General features: G+C 35.9%; 1 protein-coding gene across 1 annotated transcript in view; it reads left to right on the plus strand.

Moving 5' to 3' along the window:
- LOC100892428 (E3 ubiquitin-protein ligase MIB2) overlaps positions 1-17,745 on the plus strand; it is a 28,679-nt gene extending 10,934 nt beyond the window's left edge. Inside the window, exons 8-22 of the mRNA XM_030987633.1 lie at positions 81-188; positions 1,417-1,588; positions 2,047-2,124; positions 2,511-2,738; positions 3,680-3,812; positions 4,620-4,776; positions 5,885-6,039; positions 6,986-7,115; positions 7,897-8,112; positions 9,142-9,317; positions 10,008-10,231; positions 12,816-12,993; positions 13,815-13,947; positions 15,046-15,159; positions 15,515-17,745. Coding sequence (XP_030843493.1) covers positions 81-188; positions 1,417-1,588; positions 2,047-2,124; positions 2,511-2,738; positions 3,680-3,812; positions 4,620-4,776; positions 5,885-6,039; positions 6,986-7,115; positions 7,897-8,112; positions 9,142-9,317; positions 10,008-10,231; positions 12,816-12,993; positions 13,815-13,947; positions 15,046-15,159; positions 15,515-15,922 — 2,610 coding nt within the window. The 3' untranslated portion in view covers positions 15,923-17,745. The remainder of the gene's footprint in view (positions 1-80; positions 189-1,416; positions 1,589-2,046; positions 2,125-2,510; positions 2,739-3,679; positions 3,813-4,619; positions 4,777-5,884; positions 6,040-6,985; positions 7,116-7,896; positions 8,113-9,141; positions 9,318-10,007; positions 10,232-12,815; positions 12,994-13,814; positions 13,948-15,045; positions 15,160-15,514) is intronic.
- The last annotated feature ends 242 nt before the right edge of the window (positions 17,746-17,987 follow it).

The following is a 17,987-nucleotide window of genomic DNA, read 5'->3' on the forward strand; positions in this document are numbered from 1 at the left end:
TCTCTCTCTCTCTCTCTTTATTCTCTCTCTAAAACAGTGTATCATTTTCATCGTTTTCTCCATTCTCCATATATTTCCAGGTTCCTAGGCTAGGTAAGGGAGACCGTGTGCAGATCAATAAAGACTTAAAGTTTGTGATGAATCTTCAAAAAAACAGTCAAAATGGATGGGTGGATGGCATGGAAAAGGTCAGTCAAACCAAACTTTTAAACAATATGAAGTTCTGTGTGACTTGTTAACACTTTATGTGCCCATAAAGTACCAAGTCCGGGACCAGTAATAGAGCCCCACTTTGTTTGGGCTTGGCATGAACCGGAGAAGAAAACTAAATGTAAAACCTCACCCTTTTTCGATAATGTTACTTATGAAAGGAATTGCCAAAAGCAAAAAAATCTAATGAATGGACTGATTCTATTGTTGCAAACTACCTCACAAATGTTTAATACATGTTTGTACCAAATTTATGACTCTACTGTAGCTTCATAGGTTATGATACTGTCGATGATTATTGCATTAATAATTACACGATGCATGCAATGCATGTGCTGGAAACAAAATAATGAAATACCATCGAACTGGCGGTAACTAAGAATACAAATCTTTCAGGATCAATCAGTATGTCACATGACATTTAAAATATGTCATGATCATGATTGCAATCAATCAAAGCTGACCATTCATTTTAGGCAAAAATAAAAAATCAGTTTCAAACTAGTTTCAACTGTTGTTATTTTGGGATACATAACGTCCGGTGGTTTTTCATGAGAAAGTATGGTTACTACACGGGGAGCCACTGGTGATTACGGCATAGGAAGGTCTTACCATATTTCTGAAAGTCGATTTGTGGTCTTTCTAGGAAACTCTTTGGGACCCAGGATTAAATTGTTAATATGTTATCCTATATCACTACGGATCAAATACAATAAAATACATAATACAAAGAGTTGGACCAGTTTAATAGCTTCTTTTAATGAGAGTATGTTTTTAAGTGAACTATGGGGTTTCAAATCTTGTATTATAAATGATTATTATATTCAACTTTGGTTTTCTTGGAAGACTGGTAGCAAAAACTTGTATTTAATAATTCTGTAGCCTTTCTCCAAAAACAAAATATATGTATATTGCACCCTTGTGATTACGAGTGTCACATGAGAGTTACTCATCGAATTGGATACTCTCTAACATTCTCTGTTTATATATTAGATGTTACATCAACTCTGTTTCAGTCTCGATATTCCGTTTCTATTTTAGTATCTAGGAATAGAAGGGACAATGATGAACCTCATAATAGCTAGGTATGATTGATCGGTTTGAAGAGGATAAAGCCTTGGGATTTTGATGTAAGAGTGTTCTTTTTAAGGATGTTTCACTATGTGCAAAATGGATTATTAAACATTACTTCATGTCTATTTCCAGTATCTAGGAATGGAAGGGACGGTGATGAACGTTGATTCACAGTACAACAGCCGGGTGCGATTGATTGGTTTGGAGAAAATGTGGTCATGGCATCCCTGTTCCTTGATCCTCGTCAAGAAGAACTCATCAGATGATGACAAGCAGAGTGCTGAATCTATAGGCCTCAAGCTAGGTTGGTTGGGATATTGAATAACCTTGCTGCTAACCTTGTCAGAGACAATTTTTCCTTGACAACTTTCGCTGTAGTCCCCCATGTTTGATATTAGCACCAAGGCTATTATCTTCTGGCGAGAACCTTGGACCCTGTTTCATAAAACATGTTATCAATGATGTCCTTTGGCAAGATATTAATCTACATTTGCCACTCTCCATCCTGGTGTTAAATGGTTACCCGGAAGGAAGTGAATTTCAATGTGTTTGGATTGACATATGAACTTGCAAAATGATGCCTGGCTGAAATACTCCCCAGGGAGCAGAGTGTGCGCACTGTAATGTGGGGATTAGCAACCGAATCGTATGACTCTGGTAGATAATAATAATTACAATGTAAAGTGCTTAGAAACGTAGTATTAAGTACCATGATACAAATCTTAATATTGTGATGATTGGTATCTTCTATTACTGATCCAGATGGAAGTGGACAAACTGAAATCCACAAAGTCTTGCTATCACTACTCGGGACAGATTCAGGCGAAGGGGGTGACGGAGGTAATGTAATAAAACCAGGTTATTGTAAGTTGCATTTTCACATTCCACTTTGTATATTATAACTCTAAGTCCATATCTGGTTTATCTATAATTTAATTAATACCGATGTATTCATTATTTTGTGTAATGTCATATTCTTCTTTGCTATTTACTTCAATACTTTTCCTTCCTTTTCCCCTCATCTTTTTCTTGCGCTTAGAAAAATTATTATCAAGCGCTTTATAAATATAATGTATTATCGTTATTATTAATGTGGGGGTTAGCAACCGAATCCAATGACTCTGGTATATAATAATAATTACAATGTCAAGTGCTTAGGAACGCAGTATTTCGTATCATACAAATAATAATATTGTTATTATTAGTATCTTCTATTACTAATCCAGATGGACGTGGACGAACTAAAATGCTCAAGGCCTTGCTATCACAGCTGGCAGCTGGCAGCTCATCCGATAGTGATTCAGGTGAAGGAGAGGAAGAATCTCAACTGATTAAGGCTGCTAAGAGAGGCAATGTTGAACGTGTCGTGGAGATTCTATCAATATCACCAGAAAAGGTAATCCCATTTTACTTTAAAACTGTAAATCGAAACACTTTCAAGGCATTAAACTTTTGTGAATCTTGCCCACTCACGAATTTCATGACAGTGTCATGCACTTGACATTTTCATGTTTTCCAAAATATCTTTCAATACGGAGTTGAACTTTTGCATGTACATTGTAGAACCCAGTAGTAGTTTTGTTATAGCAACTTTAATACATACTTCTAAGCTGCTTCATAGATACGGAATGTATCTTTTTGCACATCACATCCTTTAGAGGCAAGCATCGTGGTATATTGGTGAAGGCTCATGACTATCATACATATATGAAAAGTCCAAGTTTGATCCTTGCTCAATGTTTGCAGCCTTGGACATGGTTTTTAACCAAATTCTTCCCTCTCAAGCCAAGTATATTATATGGGTAATGCGTATGGCTAATATTTGCGATCTGCTTCTCAATCGCTCCTCTCTCGGTCTCACACTATTCTTACAAACAATACGGTCAACATTCTTTCATCTATGCAGGTGCATTTCTTTGGAACAATCTCCCCCTTCAAATTCGCAATGCTAGTTTTTTAAATACATGTAAAACAATGCTAAAAGCACATCTCATTAAAGTCTTGTTCTTGAATAGCCCTTTTGACCTTTGCCTTTTATATTTTTGTAGATTAACGTAGGACACTATTAATTTATGAGCTAGTTGTATTTTGGGTGTAAGTGATGTGTTATTATGTACATGTATCTTTTTCATTTACAAAGTTTTAATGTTAATTGAATTGATTGATGCAATTTTTATAAATAAATATTCTGTTTCCTTTACTTTCAACTATTTTCCTTTTAAACCGTATGAGGCAAACATGCAATTTGCGGTATAGAAATATCTTATTATTATAATTTTTTATATTAATCGCAGGGACATAGGGGAGAGCCTTATAGATATTAATGAGGCTACCGTAGGTTAAAAAAAACTCTGTATCATCATGATTATTATATCACAGGCAAATTCAAAAATAGATGGGAAGACTGCCCTACACAGCGCAGCTGCCTATGGTCATCTTGAAGTAGTCCAGGCACTTCTGGAGTCAGGGGCTGAGATAGAAATCACGGATGATGATGGGGACACTCCGCTTCATTACTCTGTCGGAGGGTAGGTCATGTGGCAGGCATCTGACATTTGCTCCAGCAACAATCGCTATGGTGACAATTGCTCTGGCGATTTCTTGTCGAATGTAAAGGGTTAAGGCTCGCCGCAAAGAAAACAAACGCTGAGGTTTTTTTGTACATCGATGTATGGAAAATGTGGGCACTAAGGTACTGTGCATATTCAGCGAGCTCTTTGTTATACATAAAGACACAGAAAGGTGAGGCGTATTACACTTCATGTCATCGTAAAAAGACGCTGCAGTTTTCCAGGTCATATCTGAACGAGACCTAAGGGGTTAGGGTTGTGTTTGGGTTTTAGGTAAGGCTTAGGTTAGGGCTAGGTATAGTGTGTGTTTGAGGGTTGTAGTTAGGAATAGTGTAGGAAGTTACTGCAGACAGATTGGAGCATGTACCTTGCAATCTTGACAGAAACATGTCTGATGTGATATACAATGTACAGCCAAAGCCCTGTAGAATTATCATCCTTAGTGGGTACGTCTAGTAGATCACATGGTTCTAAGTCCTGCCGCAGCCCACTGATGTCCTTTGGCAAAATATTAATCTATGTTTCCTACCCTCCACCCATGTGATGTAAATGGTACCCGGTAAGGAATATTTTCCGGGAGTGCATTATTAGGGTAGCTCAGCTATAATGCCAGGGTATAGTACTGTACTAAGAAACTTAATATTGAGCGTATATAAATGTTTTTTTTTTTATTTCGTTTTTCTTCTTCTCCTTCTTTTTATTATTACTTTTAGTACAGAACCCTCTCTATGTAAATATGTGTTTTATTTTTAAACCATACCACAGAGATGAACCAGCTATCGCAAAGTATTTGATTGGTAAAGGAGCGAATATAAACAGAGGTAATGATAAAGGACGGAGAGCGATCCATGAAGCAGCTGTGAGGGGGTTTGTTGACTGTGCAAGGGTCTTGATTAATCATGGATGTGATGTTAATGTACAGGTATGTATGAACTTGGCCATTATTATTATTATAGATGTGAGAGTGACCCAATAAAGAGGGCTGCAGCCTATGAAATAGACAACAGACAAGACGGCCAACACGTGAGACCAACAGCCCACAAGACTCACAATGTCAAGTCTAGTGAACCTTCTAAAAGATTCCTTAAGGCCCTTGAGACTGACAGCCCACAACCTTTTTGATGGTTGGCCAAATTGATATTGTCGGTGTTGTGGGCTGTCGTTCTTGTAGGACATTGGTGTCATTGGCTGTCGGTCTCATGGCTATCGGTGTACTGGGATGCCAAGATAAAGGTATATTGTATGGATTAATGAGAGGTATAGTCCATACAGACTTTGTTAACTGGATGACCACAACCATGCATGTACAAAATTATTCATACAAAAGATCAGCAACGTCAACATGATTATATAAAATTGCAATGATTGGGTAAATGCAAATTAAAAGGTAAAGTTATTTAAGATATTGAGAAAGAAGTATTTTAAAAGAAGCAAATTGCCCCAGGTGGGATTCATTGTCCTCTGGGGTAGTATTAGTTTATTAAGATTTTAAAAAGATCATCGAACATGCAGTTTATTTGAGCTGAAGTAGTTCAACTTACAGAGTAAAAAGTACATTCCATGAAAGTACATTGATAACACATTCAAACATGTCGAAAACTGAACGAGTATTATGAATGTTACATGCAATTTAAAAATTCCATTGTTAATATAAATTGCCCTTAGTTTTGAGTAAAACAGATATTTTAGAATCAATAACACATGTTTATTGAAACAATGGGTAGCCCATGAAGATTGATGGAGATTGTGATTTTCAAACCATGAAAGATATATGGTTCCTACTTTGATACAAATACAGAAGACATAGAGCTAAAAACTGTACACGCAGGTGAAATTAAATTGTATGGGAGGAGTTAATATCTCTTAAGAATACAACTATTACATGCATGAATTCAATTACTTAATTTGGCGATAGGTAAATGAAAGCGTTTACTCAACATGATATTGTAGTTGATTGGAATGCCTATCGTACAAAAATCGTATGAAAATATGACATTAATGTTACATAAATTCCTTTAATTTGATATAAGGATACAGAGAAAGATACTCCCCTCCATGACACTATAATCGGGAGCAGGGTAGATGTCACTGAATTATTGGTACAAGTTCCAGACCTGGATGTGACTCTGGTTAACAAGAGAAAGTTCACAGCTCTACAGTTGGCAGCTTTCATGGACAGACCAGAGTAAGTACTCCCCCGGTCGTATCCCCTCATACTGATCTTGAATTTCATGCAAAAAAGGGTTGATTTTCAGCGGTGTAAGTATGTTTGAAAGAGCATGACATTTCATGAAAAAGGGGTCATATTGTCACAATGATCGCACGCAAGCAATGTGTTTGTACCTGTTTTCAGAAAAATAAGATACTTTTTGTAAATTCGTACTCGATAAGCGCCCATATAGGGCTTTATTTAGAGCCCATTTCTAACCTTCTTTGTCTGGAAAAAGTTCTTTAATGTATGAAAAATAGAGGGTTGTTTTTTAATTCTGCTTATGAGCTTGTTTATGTAAAGGCGCTATATAAATATCAATATGTATGTTCGTATGTATCATGGTTTGACCTTTGAATATGATATCACACCATCGGTAAGTATCCGTTATGTTTGTTCCATGTGAAGCATCAACTCCATTGTGTCAGTCAAGCACAGGCAGGCATCGTTACATCTCTTCTTGATTGAGCCAGGTTTGTGATGTGGCCAAGAGTTAGGTTTTGATTTGTTCTGAGTTTGCTAAGCTCTGGGGACATTTTTCCTAGTCTTTGCTTGGTCAAAGCGATGGTTTATGATTCTATTTTTAGGTTACGTTTAGGGTTAATATGAAGTATATTAGGTTTTTCAGGTCTGGGGCTGAAAGTACATGTAAAAATTCAGTTATTATTATAAATTGACTGCTAAATGATGGTTGTCAAAGCAGGTGTTGTACAATAGCCATCGTACTCTTTCTGAAAAGAGGCAAATCCATTTGAAAAGTTATCTTGATTAACATGCAAGGAGCCTGGGGAAGGGTGTGGTCACGTATGTACATGTATAGCAACGATCGTTAGAAAAGAGATAACAACCATCAGCTTGAATTCATGATTATAATTTCTTGTCTGATCTTAAATATTTAGTTTCCTTTTATTATACATTTTAGAGCTGCTGAATTAGTTGCAAAGAGTATTCCTGGACCTATTGATGATGTAACAGATGAAGGTGACACCATACTGCATATCGGTGCAATCAATAACCATGTAGAAGTCATGAAGGTTGTTATGTCTGTAAAGGTAATTCACTAAGACTCTCAGAGTTCCCTAGGCTAGCAAAATGTTGAATTTAACACTTCTGTTGCTTTCTTTGTACCCACTTCCGGTCTTGATTTGCTCCATGGCACCCCTCTTAATACCAGTATAGATTGATCTTGCAATGGAAACAGTTATTTAATGTTATTTGATGCCTTTGCTATAAAGTTACGATTTTCAACAATTATGCGTTTTGATTAAAGGTAAGACTTTACGTACCTTTATTTCTCAGTAAGCTACAAGATAAGTATGAAACGTGAAAGCCAATTTAATTGTCTTAGAAAAAATATTTGTTCCATCTACATGCAGCTTCTTTTAATTTTCCAGTGTTTATGTACTTCTAATTTTAAAATGTAATGGATTTCATTTGATATATGACAGGTGAATAGCTATATTTGTTATGGTATGGTGAATGTGTAAAGATACATGTACCTGAAAGTCAACTTTAGTTGTCTAGTACAAGCTGGTGTAGGCTATCAATGCAAGAGACACGTACATTGTGCAATGTAAAACTCCTGTTTTAACAAGATGACTACTAAATTGTCTTATTCCCATTTGCCTAAATCAGGGGCCACACAGTTCTTGTAGGCAAGGTGTGAAGCATGTCGAACAGTCTTCCACGAGTCTATTAACGTTAAATCAAATATCACATGATACCTAATTAACCAATTAAGCTCAATCAAGCTCTTATTTAGATAAGGATGAAACTTGTTTATCCTATTACAATGATCAAATAATGAAAGTTGTATATTTGTGCCGATGTAAGGATCATGGGTTGGATCTGAACGCTAGGAACGTGCAAGGAGATACAGCACTACACCTTGCTGCTCATAAAGGACAATCCCGTTGCATGGAGTTTCTGGTGTCACAGGGTGCTGATATCAATCTTAAAGGTGAAGATGATAACACTGCCCTGCACCTCCTTGGCAGCACTGCTGCGCATCATCCAAGTAATATCAAAGACACTCCTACACTGAGGAAGGTATGACTACGTGTGTGTGTGCCAAGGGAAAAGAGGAAGAGTGTCTCATCGTAGTAGCCCTGGTGTTTAATAATAGAGATAAATTTGATACAGAGATTATATTCCCCCAAACTAAAAATATTGGTTCACGTATTTCATGAAATACAATACAATTCGTGTGTGCATTTTTCATTCTAAACTTAACAAATATGTTTTACGTGAGCTATTTAGGTATTAATTAATGTTGTATTTGTACACAAATGCCTAAATTTATTTTGTTGCTATTGAAGTTTATTGATATGATAGTTGTCAATGACAGTACTTATACCATAACTTTTAAAGAACAAAACATACTGTAAATGTAATTTATTTAGATAGCTTAGTTGGGCGCTGATGTAAGATGATTACCCTAATGGAGAGATGGATAAGGAGGAATGCTATTTGGTACTGTGAAATATTCCAGGCAGAGCACGCAATGTTAATGAAAGAGTTTCAGACACTTGCAGTCACTTTCATGGCTTGATTATTTTGATTTGACTTCCATAATGGAGAGACATGTATATATAGGATGAATGATATCAATGTGATATTCCAGACAAAGATACTGTGAGACCCATCATTTTAATCGCTAGGGTTAATTTCCCACTGCTATCACTAATCTTAATGAATAATATGAGTCACCAGTCATTTTTATTGCTAGGATTTCTCAGTATCCCACCGCTGCCACCATTAAAATGAAGAAGTTCAAAAGCAACATTCCGTTCGACTGATAGAGTTCATACACATTCACTAATAGCAACTGACTCCATCTAATCATCAAATGAAAGATCTTGTGATAATATTTTTGTTCTATAATTTTGATACTTAATGATTGGATGAATTTCCATAAACATCTATTTTGAAGCTACTTGTTCTTTCCCCTAATAATAACCAGTGGTCCTATATTTTCTGATTTTCAGGTATCCTAACTTGGTTTTCTAATTAAAAAAACCAATTCACTCCACATTTGAGCAAAGTTTAATTTACTTGATGCTCTGTACTTTCTCCCAGATTCGAAAACGTTTTAGAGATTGTGGAGTTGATAACAGTGCTGCTGCTGCACTCTGCTACATGGTTCTTAAAGGAGCGTCCATAGACCTAGAGAATGTCAAATGTCGAACACCGCTATATTACATCAGGAATGCTGAGCTGAAGAAGACTTTGAAGAAGATCGCCCGTGAAAAGATGTAAGTCAATACCCTTAACACTTTGCTTGCCTTCTTTGCCTGTTTGCACAATCGCTTGCTTCGCCACATTATACAATTTTGCACAAAACAATATGCAAAAATTGACATAATTATTGCTTTGTGCAAAATAACCCATTTCTAGTATTAAAAAGCTCCAGGACGACCCTTGTAACGCCAGTACAGATACATCTTGCACTGGATTATTAAATCCAGTGTGGCACAGGGGGATTATTTGTGTGTTATATAAAAAAAAAAAAATTGGATGTCGAAAATCATATAAGTTAAAATAATGTCATTTTTATTGTTCTTATTTTGTGTGTAATGCCAAGCAAACTATTCTAGCTACATGATGCTCTTCATACCTCTCTTAAATTCTTTCTTGGCCAATCACATTCTTTCTAGTCTCATCATACATTTTATTTGTTCTATTACATTTTTTAATCACTATTTTTGTTTTCGTTTTAGTTGGTTAATGCCATATTCACATCTCACCCTATACCATTTTGTTGGATCCTGTCTTCATTTCTCATCTAAATGATCTTAAATAATAATCCTCTCCTGTCACCTTGCATTATTAAATATTATTATTATTATTAACATTTGAACTTGAACCCTCGCCATTCATGAATCTAGTGTACTAAAAATTAAATATTCTTCACTAATTGCAAATTTTATCAAAACCTTTTTCAGACCTGATGATATGTCATCATGGGAGGACCTTGGAGAAGACGAGGATATGAAGAAGAGCAGTAACTCCATCAGTGTTGTCGATGATGATATTATCGTAAAGCGTAACGGTGGTCTGAGCGTCACTGATGAAGGCTCTCCAAAACGAATAAGACAGGACTCGGCTGAGAGTGGAGCTGAATACCCAGCAGGAAACCAAAAGAAATCTGACAAGCCAAAAATTGAAGGTAAACATCTACATATGAAATAAACAAATTGAGCCTGCTGCACACTACGCCATCTGCCTACGATCCGATTTGTGATAGCATTTTTTACGAACGTTTAAACATTTAAAATCTTAATTACCAAGGACCTGACTTGTCATATCATTAATAAAATCAAAATTTTAGGGGTTTACATGCTTCCTTCGAGGGGAAAAGCTAAATCGACTCAGAATCGTAGTAACATCAGACCAGCAGTTCAACAATTTGAGGCCGTTTCAGCTTGTTATACCGACTTGAAGAGTTAAATTAACTAAAATCCTGGTTAATATTCTTATCATTATTTAGAACCTAAAGTTTTCACTCATACGACCTGTACAACGTATGAATATTTTAGATGCTGCTTGTAAGTATCGGCTGGCATGGTGATTATTTAAGATTAATGATATCGTAATTTGTCTTTTTCATTTTAATCGTATTTGATTATATATATATATATATATCTTCTGTAACTAAGGTATATTTGTGTATAGCTATGTATTATACCACCAACTAATGAGGAGAGCCTTCTACAGAAACTCATTTTCGTTTGGTAATCCTCAGGAATTAGTTGATGGCTTTTAAAAATGTTATTGTATTTATTATTGTAATTCCTTTTTCTTGTATTCTTTGTTATCGTTATACTCCTTTATGTTCTCGGAAAGGAAATAAAACAAACGTAAAATGGTTCTTTAGATTTCCATAGCTATCATAACCGCCCTTTGTATGAAAATCGAATCGCAGGAAAATCGTATAGTGTGGTTAAGGCCTACATGTCATCATATGGTGTTGTAAACCGGTTTATCACTTTTTTCAGAGCATACTGCTTACATATTAGTGTCATTTTTAACAGACAAACAATTGATTACATGTATGTGTACTCGGTTAAATGCAGTTACCTTTTTTCATCCCCTTTTGACAATCCTTTAGCAAAAAATTCCACGGTTTACCGCTTTGTATGTGAATGAGCCTTTAAGATTGCTGGTTTCACTGTGCTCATGGAGACAGAGTGCATGTGTTGGTCCTTATATATTCAGATTGATATATGTAGTTATTAAAGGGAAATCCAACATTGATAGCACTAACTACTCTAGAAGAAAGCAAAAAAATCAGAGAAGCTAAATGGCGAAAGTTTGAATAAAATCGGACAATAAAATGATAAAAATTATCAATTTTTGAAAGTTGCAATTACTTAAAGTATGTGCTATTCAAATTTGTTCTAACACACAAAATGATATTTTTAAAGATCTTCAAAAATATAGACCAAAATGGGTCTTTTACCTTTAGAGAACCTATAATTATTATGCTATCAATAACATATTTTGAGTAGTGCTGCAGGGGAGCAGGCACTAAGGGAAAACTAGAAAAGAGTGAGATTTCTGTACAAACGGGAGCGTTCTACGTCACAATCCAGGGATCAAGTCACCAATTTGGTATTTGGACTCGGTTAGTGATCCCATATTTCAAACAGTCATTACTCTCGTTATTATTGGTAGGATCTTTTGCATACTTTTTACATTCCTTTTCTCTGATCTTTGGGTTGGGTTGCCAATTAAATGGAAAATGTTTGTAGACCTTCATGTACTGGGGTCACCAACGTTGGACCAGGAAATATAATATACAGTGCGCTCTATGCACATCACCCTAAAACTGCTTCATTTACATCTGGAAGAATACCATCCTTGCTTTTGTTTGTTTGCCACTAATTTTTGTTAAAGGACATTTTAAAGTGAAGTAGGTTTGAAGTATTTAAGTTGTTTATGAAAATAGATTTCTTGATTTTACATGTGTAGCGCATGCATAGTGCGAAGTAAAAAGAGTTCTATAGGAAGAGGATTGTCATTTGATATCTTTGCTTGAAATGCACTGTGCACTGATAAAAACTGCCAAAGCTAAAGCTAGAGTGAAAGTCTCAAACCACTATTGAAAGGGCAAATTGATGTTTTGTCATAATGCGGTATGTACTGTAGAGCTGTTGAGGATAAATAACCAGACCATAGCTCTCAAAGATTTGTGGTTCAAATCCCACCAGCTCAGCACTGAGCCACTTTATACCTAAATCTTAACTGATATCTGATAAAATTGAGTGCAAGTTACTTAGATTGCTTTGCTATAAACAGTGTAAAAATGTCTGAGCACCAATAAGCCAGTATGATTATGCACTAAATTATGCACTAGTAGTATGCAATATGTAATAGAGGTATAGTGGATAATTCTACAGAATGTGAACCACAAGGTTAGGGGTTCGAATCGCTGCTGCACATTTGCAAGGTATTCATCTACATTTGAGACACTTGACCCAGATGTAAGAAATGGGTATGCGGTAGGGGTCCCTCGAAAGGACGATGCAATGGATGCTGGAGCCAAATCTGGGAAGATAATAACCTAAGTCTTTTGAAAGATGACATATACAATTGTGTACATTATCATGATGTGATATTAGCTGTACAATAAATTTAGCTAATAGACATAAAAACAAATTAGATTGTATATATTGATATTGATTTATATATTTAAAAAGATTGTGTATAATGTATGATATAATATTTCTCTCATTTTATTCTCATTTCAGTCTTTGATCTTGTGCACAAAATTGAAGTCTCTGACTTAGACATGGGTCCTGTGGTTGGGAAGGGGCAGTTTGGAGTGGTCCATCGAGCCTCATGGAGAGGGACTCCAGTGGCAGTCAAAAAGATCTCCATCATGGGTAGCAGAAAAGATGAAATCGAGAAGGAAGTCGCAATACACAGGTATCCAGATATATTACCATCCCGCATTTGTTGCTAGGATAGGCTTGTGTTTAATTTTGTTTTAAAGAAATTGATGGTCATAACAAAATTGCGATACCACTACCGGAATACATCAAACCGAGGGAGCGAACTATAAGGAGGAGTCAACAACAACGATACATGAGACTAGGCTCTTCAATGGACACTTACAAATTAAGCTATTTCCCCAGGACACTTTAGGACTGGGACGAGCTACCTCAGATCATCGTTGAACTGCCTTCTTTGGAGCATTCCAAGGTGGCTCTTGAAACAATTTAGTTCTCTTTTCAGGAACTGTACCGCATAGAGCTGTATATAACAACTCTATGCTTTACCCTCATCTAGGTGCTGAACAGGCGTTGATGAGTATTGCCATAGAAGTAGAAGTAGAATGTGGCACATGACCAACAAAATGGCACAAAATTACCTTGGGGAATTGTAAAACAAAAATTAAAGGTCGAAAAGGAAAATCTAGAGTGTTAGTTTTTCTTTTTTTTTTAATTATTTGATCTAAACACTTGTGAATGATATGTAACTTGAAAGTCATAGTGGTCAGAATGTACATCCATTATTTGGAAACAAGCTTCAATCGCTGACCATGATAGAGACATGTCTGCAAAGTGGCGGGATCGACACATTAAGCTATACAAAAATGCAGAATATTATTGTTAAATTGTCATTCCTAACCTGGTAGGGTATTACGTATGTGTTTACTCAGGACTTAGCTTTGTTGACCAGAGATATTTGGGATGTGATATGATCATCAAACTTTCTTTCTCCTCCATACTTTTCTCTCCATTAAGACGGGCATGTCATCCTAACATCGTTCAGATGATGGCTCTAGGATACCAGGGAAAAGAGGCCTTCCTGGTAATGCAGTTCATTGAAGGACCAAGTTTACACACCGTCATCTTCCCTGATAGGGATGACGTTGAGGTAATTGAATCAAGGGTTTCTAGGAAAATGTGGGGCTAAAGGGAGAGCGTATTGAAGTAGGGGCTAGTGGCTGGAAAATTCATCACCAAGTTATTCCCTGAATGAAGGTGCAATTTTACTTTAATAGATAGGAGTAATTTAAGGTAATGGTATGAAGGTGTCCGTGAAGATGCAGTGGATGGTGAGGTGGCAAAGCAGGGAGCGTTTTTCTTTCAATGTATACTAAACTTTGTCCTGATTAAATGGATAAATTTGAACATCATTATAAGTGCCAAAGTTAGAGGATGCCCAAGTGCAGTCTTGGTCCTGCCAAGCAAGATACGGAGAAGGAGAGGGGGAGAACGTGGGGCTGGGGAGAGAACCATTTAACTAGGTGATTGGTAGACTGCTAACCTTTATTTTAGTTCCATGATTGTAAGTGCAAGTTCGGGCTCATTCACATATGACGTCATAATTCTCAAAAACAAAAACTGCATCAATGAAAGTACATGCCTGCCCCAGTGCCCTTAATTTTTTTAACTCACAGGAACATTCACAGGGCCATAGCTGCACACACACACACACACACATACATATATATATATTCATCCTCTCCTTTTCAAATTTCAAGTTATCCCTTTTGTAAATATTTTCCCCATATTTAATCATGTTTAGTTTTGATAACTTTGAAACATTTTAAAAAGTGAAACATTGATGGATTATGTTATATGGGGACCTTGCTCTTACAAGCCAAGCTTTTCTAAGGTCTCCACTTTCTTTCATTTTGATTATATATTGACTTAAAATTGCACTTAAATTGTTTTTTCTTATGCTGTTTTTGTTCTATTATTATATGTAAAAATGTTGTGAAATAAAGAAATAAAATGAACCATAAACCTTGAACACATCCTTTCATACTCAAAATGCCTGAAATGGATGTTCTTTTGCCACGTTATGTGGAAACAGAGCTTTAGAAAACCATCATTTTGCCAGACATAGACGATGTCAAGATTATATCTTCAATTTTTCTCACCAAGTTTGTCATGTTATACTTGCATATTATTCTGTACATGGTTTATATAGCCTGTTTCTTATTGCATATCAATAATCAATTTGCAGATTCCTCTAGACTGGGCTAAAAAGCTTCAGATATCTCGTGACGTTCTCAAAGCCGTAACCTTCATGCATGCCTGTAACATCTTGCATCTTGATATTAAGCCTGCCAATATTCTAGTAAGTACATGGGTACAGCTAGCCATTTTCAAAGTAAATCAAGTATATTGATGTATTAAATTCCATGGATGGAGAATTAAACAATTGATGTACTTCTCACACAATTGTTCTTCTTAGGCTTTTAGAGGGGAACTGGTAGGCTAAATCTATGTAGGAAGAACATAGAAACATTCTATCTTAAGCTGTGTGATACACACTATACAAGGCTATACAAAAACAGAAGATACGTAATCCTTTATATTCATGTTGTATATCTCTAAAGTCCTGTGTCCTGTATTTTATCACAAGTTGAATTTTACCTAACTTCTAAGAGAATATATCCCATCATAACACATAGCGGTTTTTATTCTGTAAGGTGGAATCTGCAACAATTCGTCCCTACATCTGTGACTTGGGCCTGGCCCACATCAAGAACCGCAACCTCATGTCCCAATCCTCAGTCAACATGAAAGGCACACCGTGCTTCATGCCTCCAGAGGCACTTGGCACAACGGAACCCAGTTACAGGCACTCCAACAAACATGACATTTGGTCGGTTGCAGGTACATTAGTGGAGCTGTACTCCATGAAGCGGCTGTGGGGAGACTCGATACATCCTCTGGCCCTGATGGCCCGTATTTATACAGGCCAGATGGGTAAACCTGAGTCTTTGACAGCTGTAGATCCTAGGGTTCAGAAAATCCTTGAACCATGCTTCAAACAGAAGCCAGAGAAGAGGCCATCAGCTTCTGATCTCCTGGCTCAGTTCAATGACCTCACATAATGGTAGTGTATAGAGCTTATAAAAGGGAAACATTAATAATACAGATTTTCTTTGTTTTGTAAATAAGAATAATAAAGATAATAATATTATACATTTTTATAGCACACATATCCACCAAACATGGTGCTCAAGGCGTTTCAATATTACCCCTGCTGTACAGAATAGTTAGAGTACCGACTTCGGTACTCACATCATTGAACACATTCCATATTACCTGTCCCCATGTAATGCTTTTGTGAAGAGTGGCAAATGTAGATTAACGTCTTGCCAAAGGACACAAGTGCTACACCGGGGTTTGAACCCTCGACCTTTGCATCTTCAGCCAAATGTTGACTGGAGAATCATAGATGCAACCATACAGGAAAACAATGATCTTTATAAAACTTCACTTTTAAATGCCTACAGGTAAAATGAAGTGCGAAAGAGAGATTTTTTGCAATAAACAATAGCTCTCATGAATGTTTTTGTGACAGCTGGTGGGATAATGAATATCTCAATGGTACACGTACAATTGTTTTGGAGTGTATTGTTTTTTTGATGCATCTCAAAGTGCTATGGAACTTCCAAAGGAACAAAGCTGTAAAAAGTGTTTAAATCTGATCATGAATATAACCAGACTGTCTAGAGGCTTGAAATCTCAAGAAGAACGTCATGATTTTTAGAAACACAGTGATTAGTCTGCTTGAATGATGTAGTCTTATTTAATGTCAATCCTTTTTGTAAATAGGAAATGGTCATATCAGGAGAGATTTAAAATAGAAACATATATCTATTTAATAAATTTTAAAAGCATCTACACTCTATTCAAGGTAAAAATCCTCCATATATATATTAAATAGGAAAATGTTTTAAGTATACTTGTCTATTCATATTTTGTAAATAATGAGCATACAAACCAGATATGTATTTAATGTGTATATATTTTGCTTTACCAATTGAATAATATATCTCAAAATGGAATGCTTGAGGTAAAAGATCTACAACGCATGCCTGCATTTATAATTCCTGATTATAATATACATGTATTTATGGACTACATTTTACTACACCTGGTACAAAGTGAACCCAAGTTGGGGCCTCTACATATTTCAAACATTCTGTAGTCTTTTGCATTGCATTAGACTTTACAAAAATATGTAAGTGGTTATTTTGTAGATTTTCAAAATGACTGCTTTATTGCATGCTGTTATTCATAACAAAACAATAGTCATTGCAAATGTTTTTTAAATAATTAAATAATTGTGAGACAATTTCATAGCTGTTCCTAAATTCCTTTAAAAAACTATCAAAATTAAAATAATAATAATTATTACATGTATGTATTTATGTCTGCTAATGTGAATTCTATGCATATTTTTCTAAATGAAATGTCTTTATTGCAACATAATGCTTTTTGGCTAACTTGTGAATCTTAAAATGATTATTTTATTCCCTTCATCCCACATTTATTCATATGTATGAAAATGTTTTAGATATCTTGTTTTCAACCACCTCTAATTATTTTAAACTTAAAAAAAGATTACAGTGACTGTTCTCCTTAGAGAAAACAAGCAAGAGCTAGAAAATCTTTGTTGCAAATCATGACTAGTACAATTAAAAAAGAACATTGTTGAAATATTGATGCTGTAAATGATGTGAGTGTACATATTATCTCCCCAAAGTCTTAACGTTTGTAAATTTTGCATTTCTGTTAATAAATATGAATATGCATGAACATTAAATTAGCATCACACCATTTAATAGAAGTAAAATGTACATCCACATTTACATCCAGTGGCAGACTCTTCCCGAAAGGGGGGAGGGGCACATGATCATGTGCGTCCGTCCTCCCCCTCCCCACCCCCCAAAAAAAAAAAATGCCATACAGATCCTAGGGTTGGTCACATAGTGCCCCCAAATATGTTCTTATGTGTTCTGCTTGCACTCCCACTAGTGGTAAATGTGATAACCGGTTTTGGGGCAGGGGGTCACAATACATCTGATACGAAACACACACGGGTTTAGAATTGCAGTTGGTCAACAAAGTACATGTATGTAAATCTATAGAATGAAATGATGACATTGT

This window comes from Strongylocentrotus purpuratus, unplaced genomic scaffold, assembly GCF_000002235.5.
Source record: "Strongylocentrotus purpuratus isolate Spur 01 unplaced genomic scaffold, Spur_5.0 spur5_scaffold_16, whole genome shotgun sequence".
In the NCBI taxonomy this organism is placed as follows: Eukaryota; Metazoa; Echinodermata; class Echinoidea; order Camarodonta; family Strongylocentrotidae; genus Strongylocentrotus; species Strongylocentrotus purpuratus.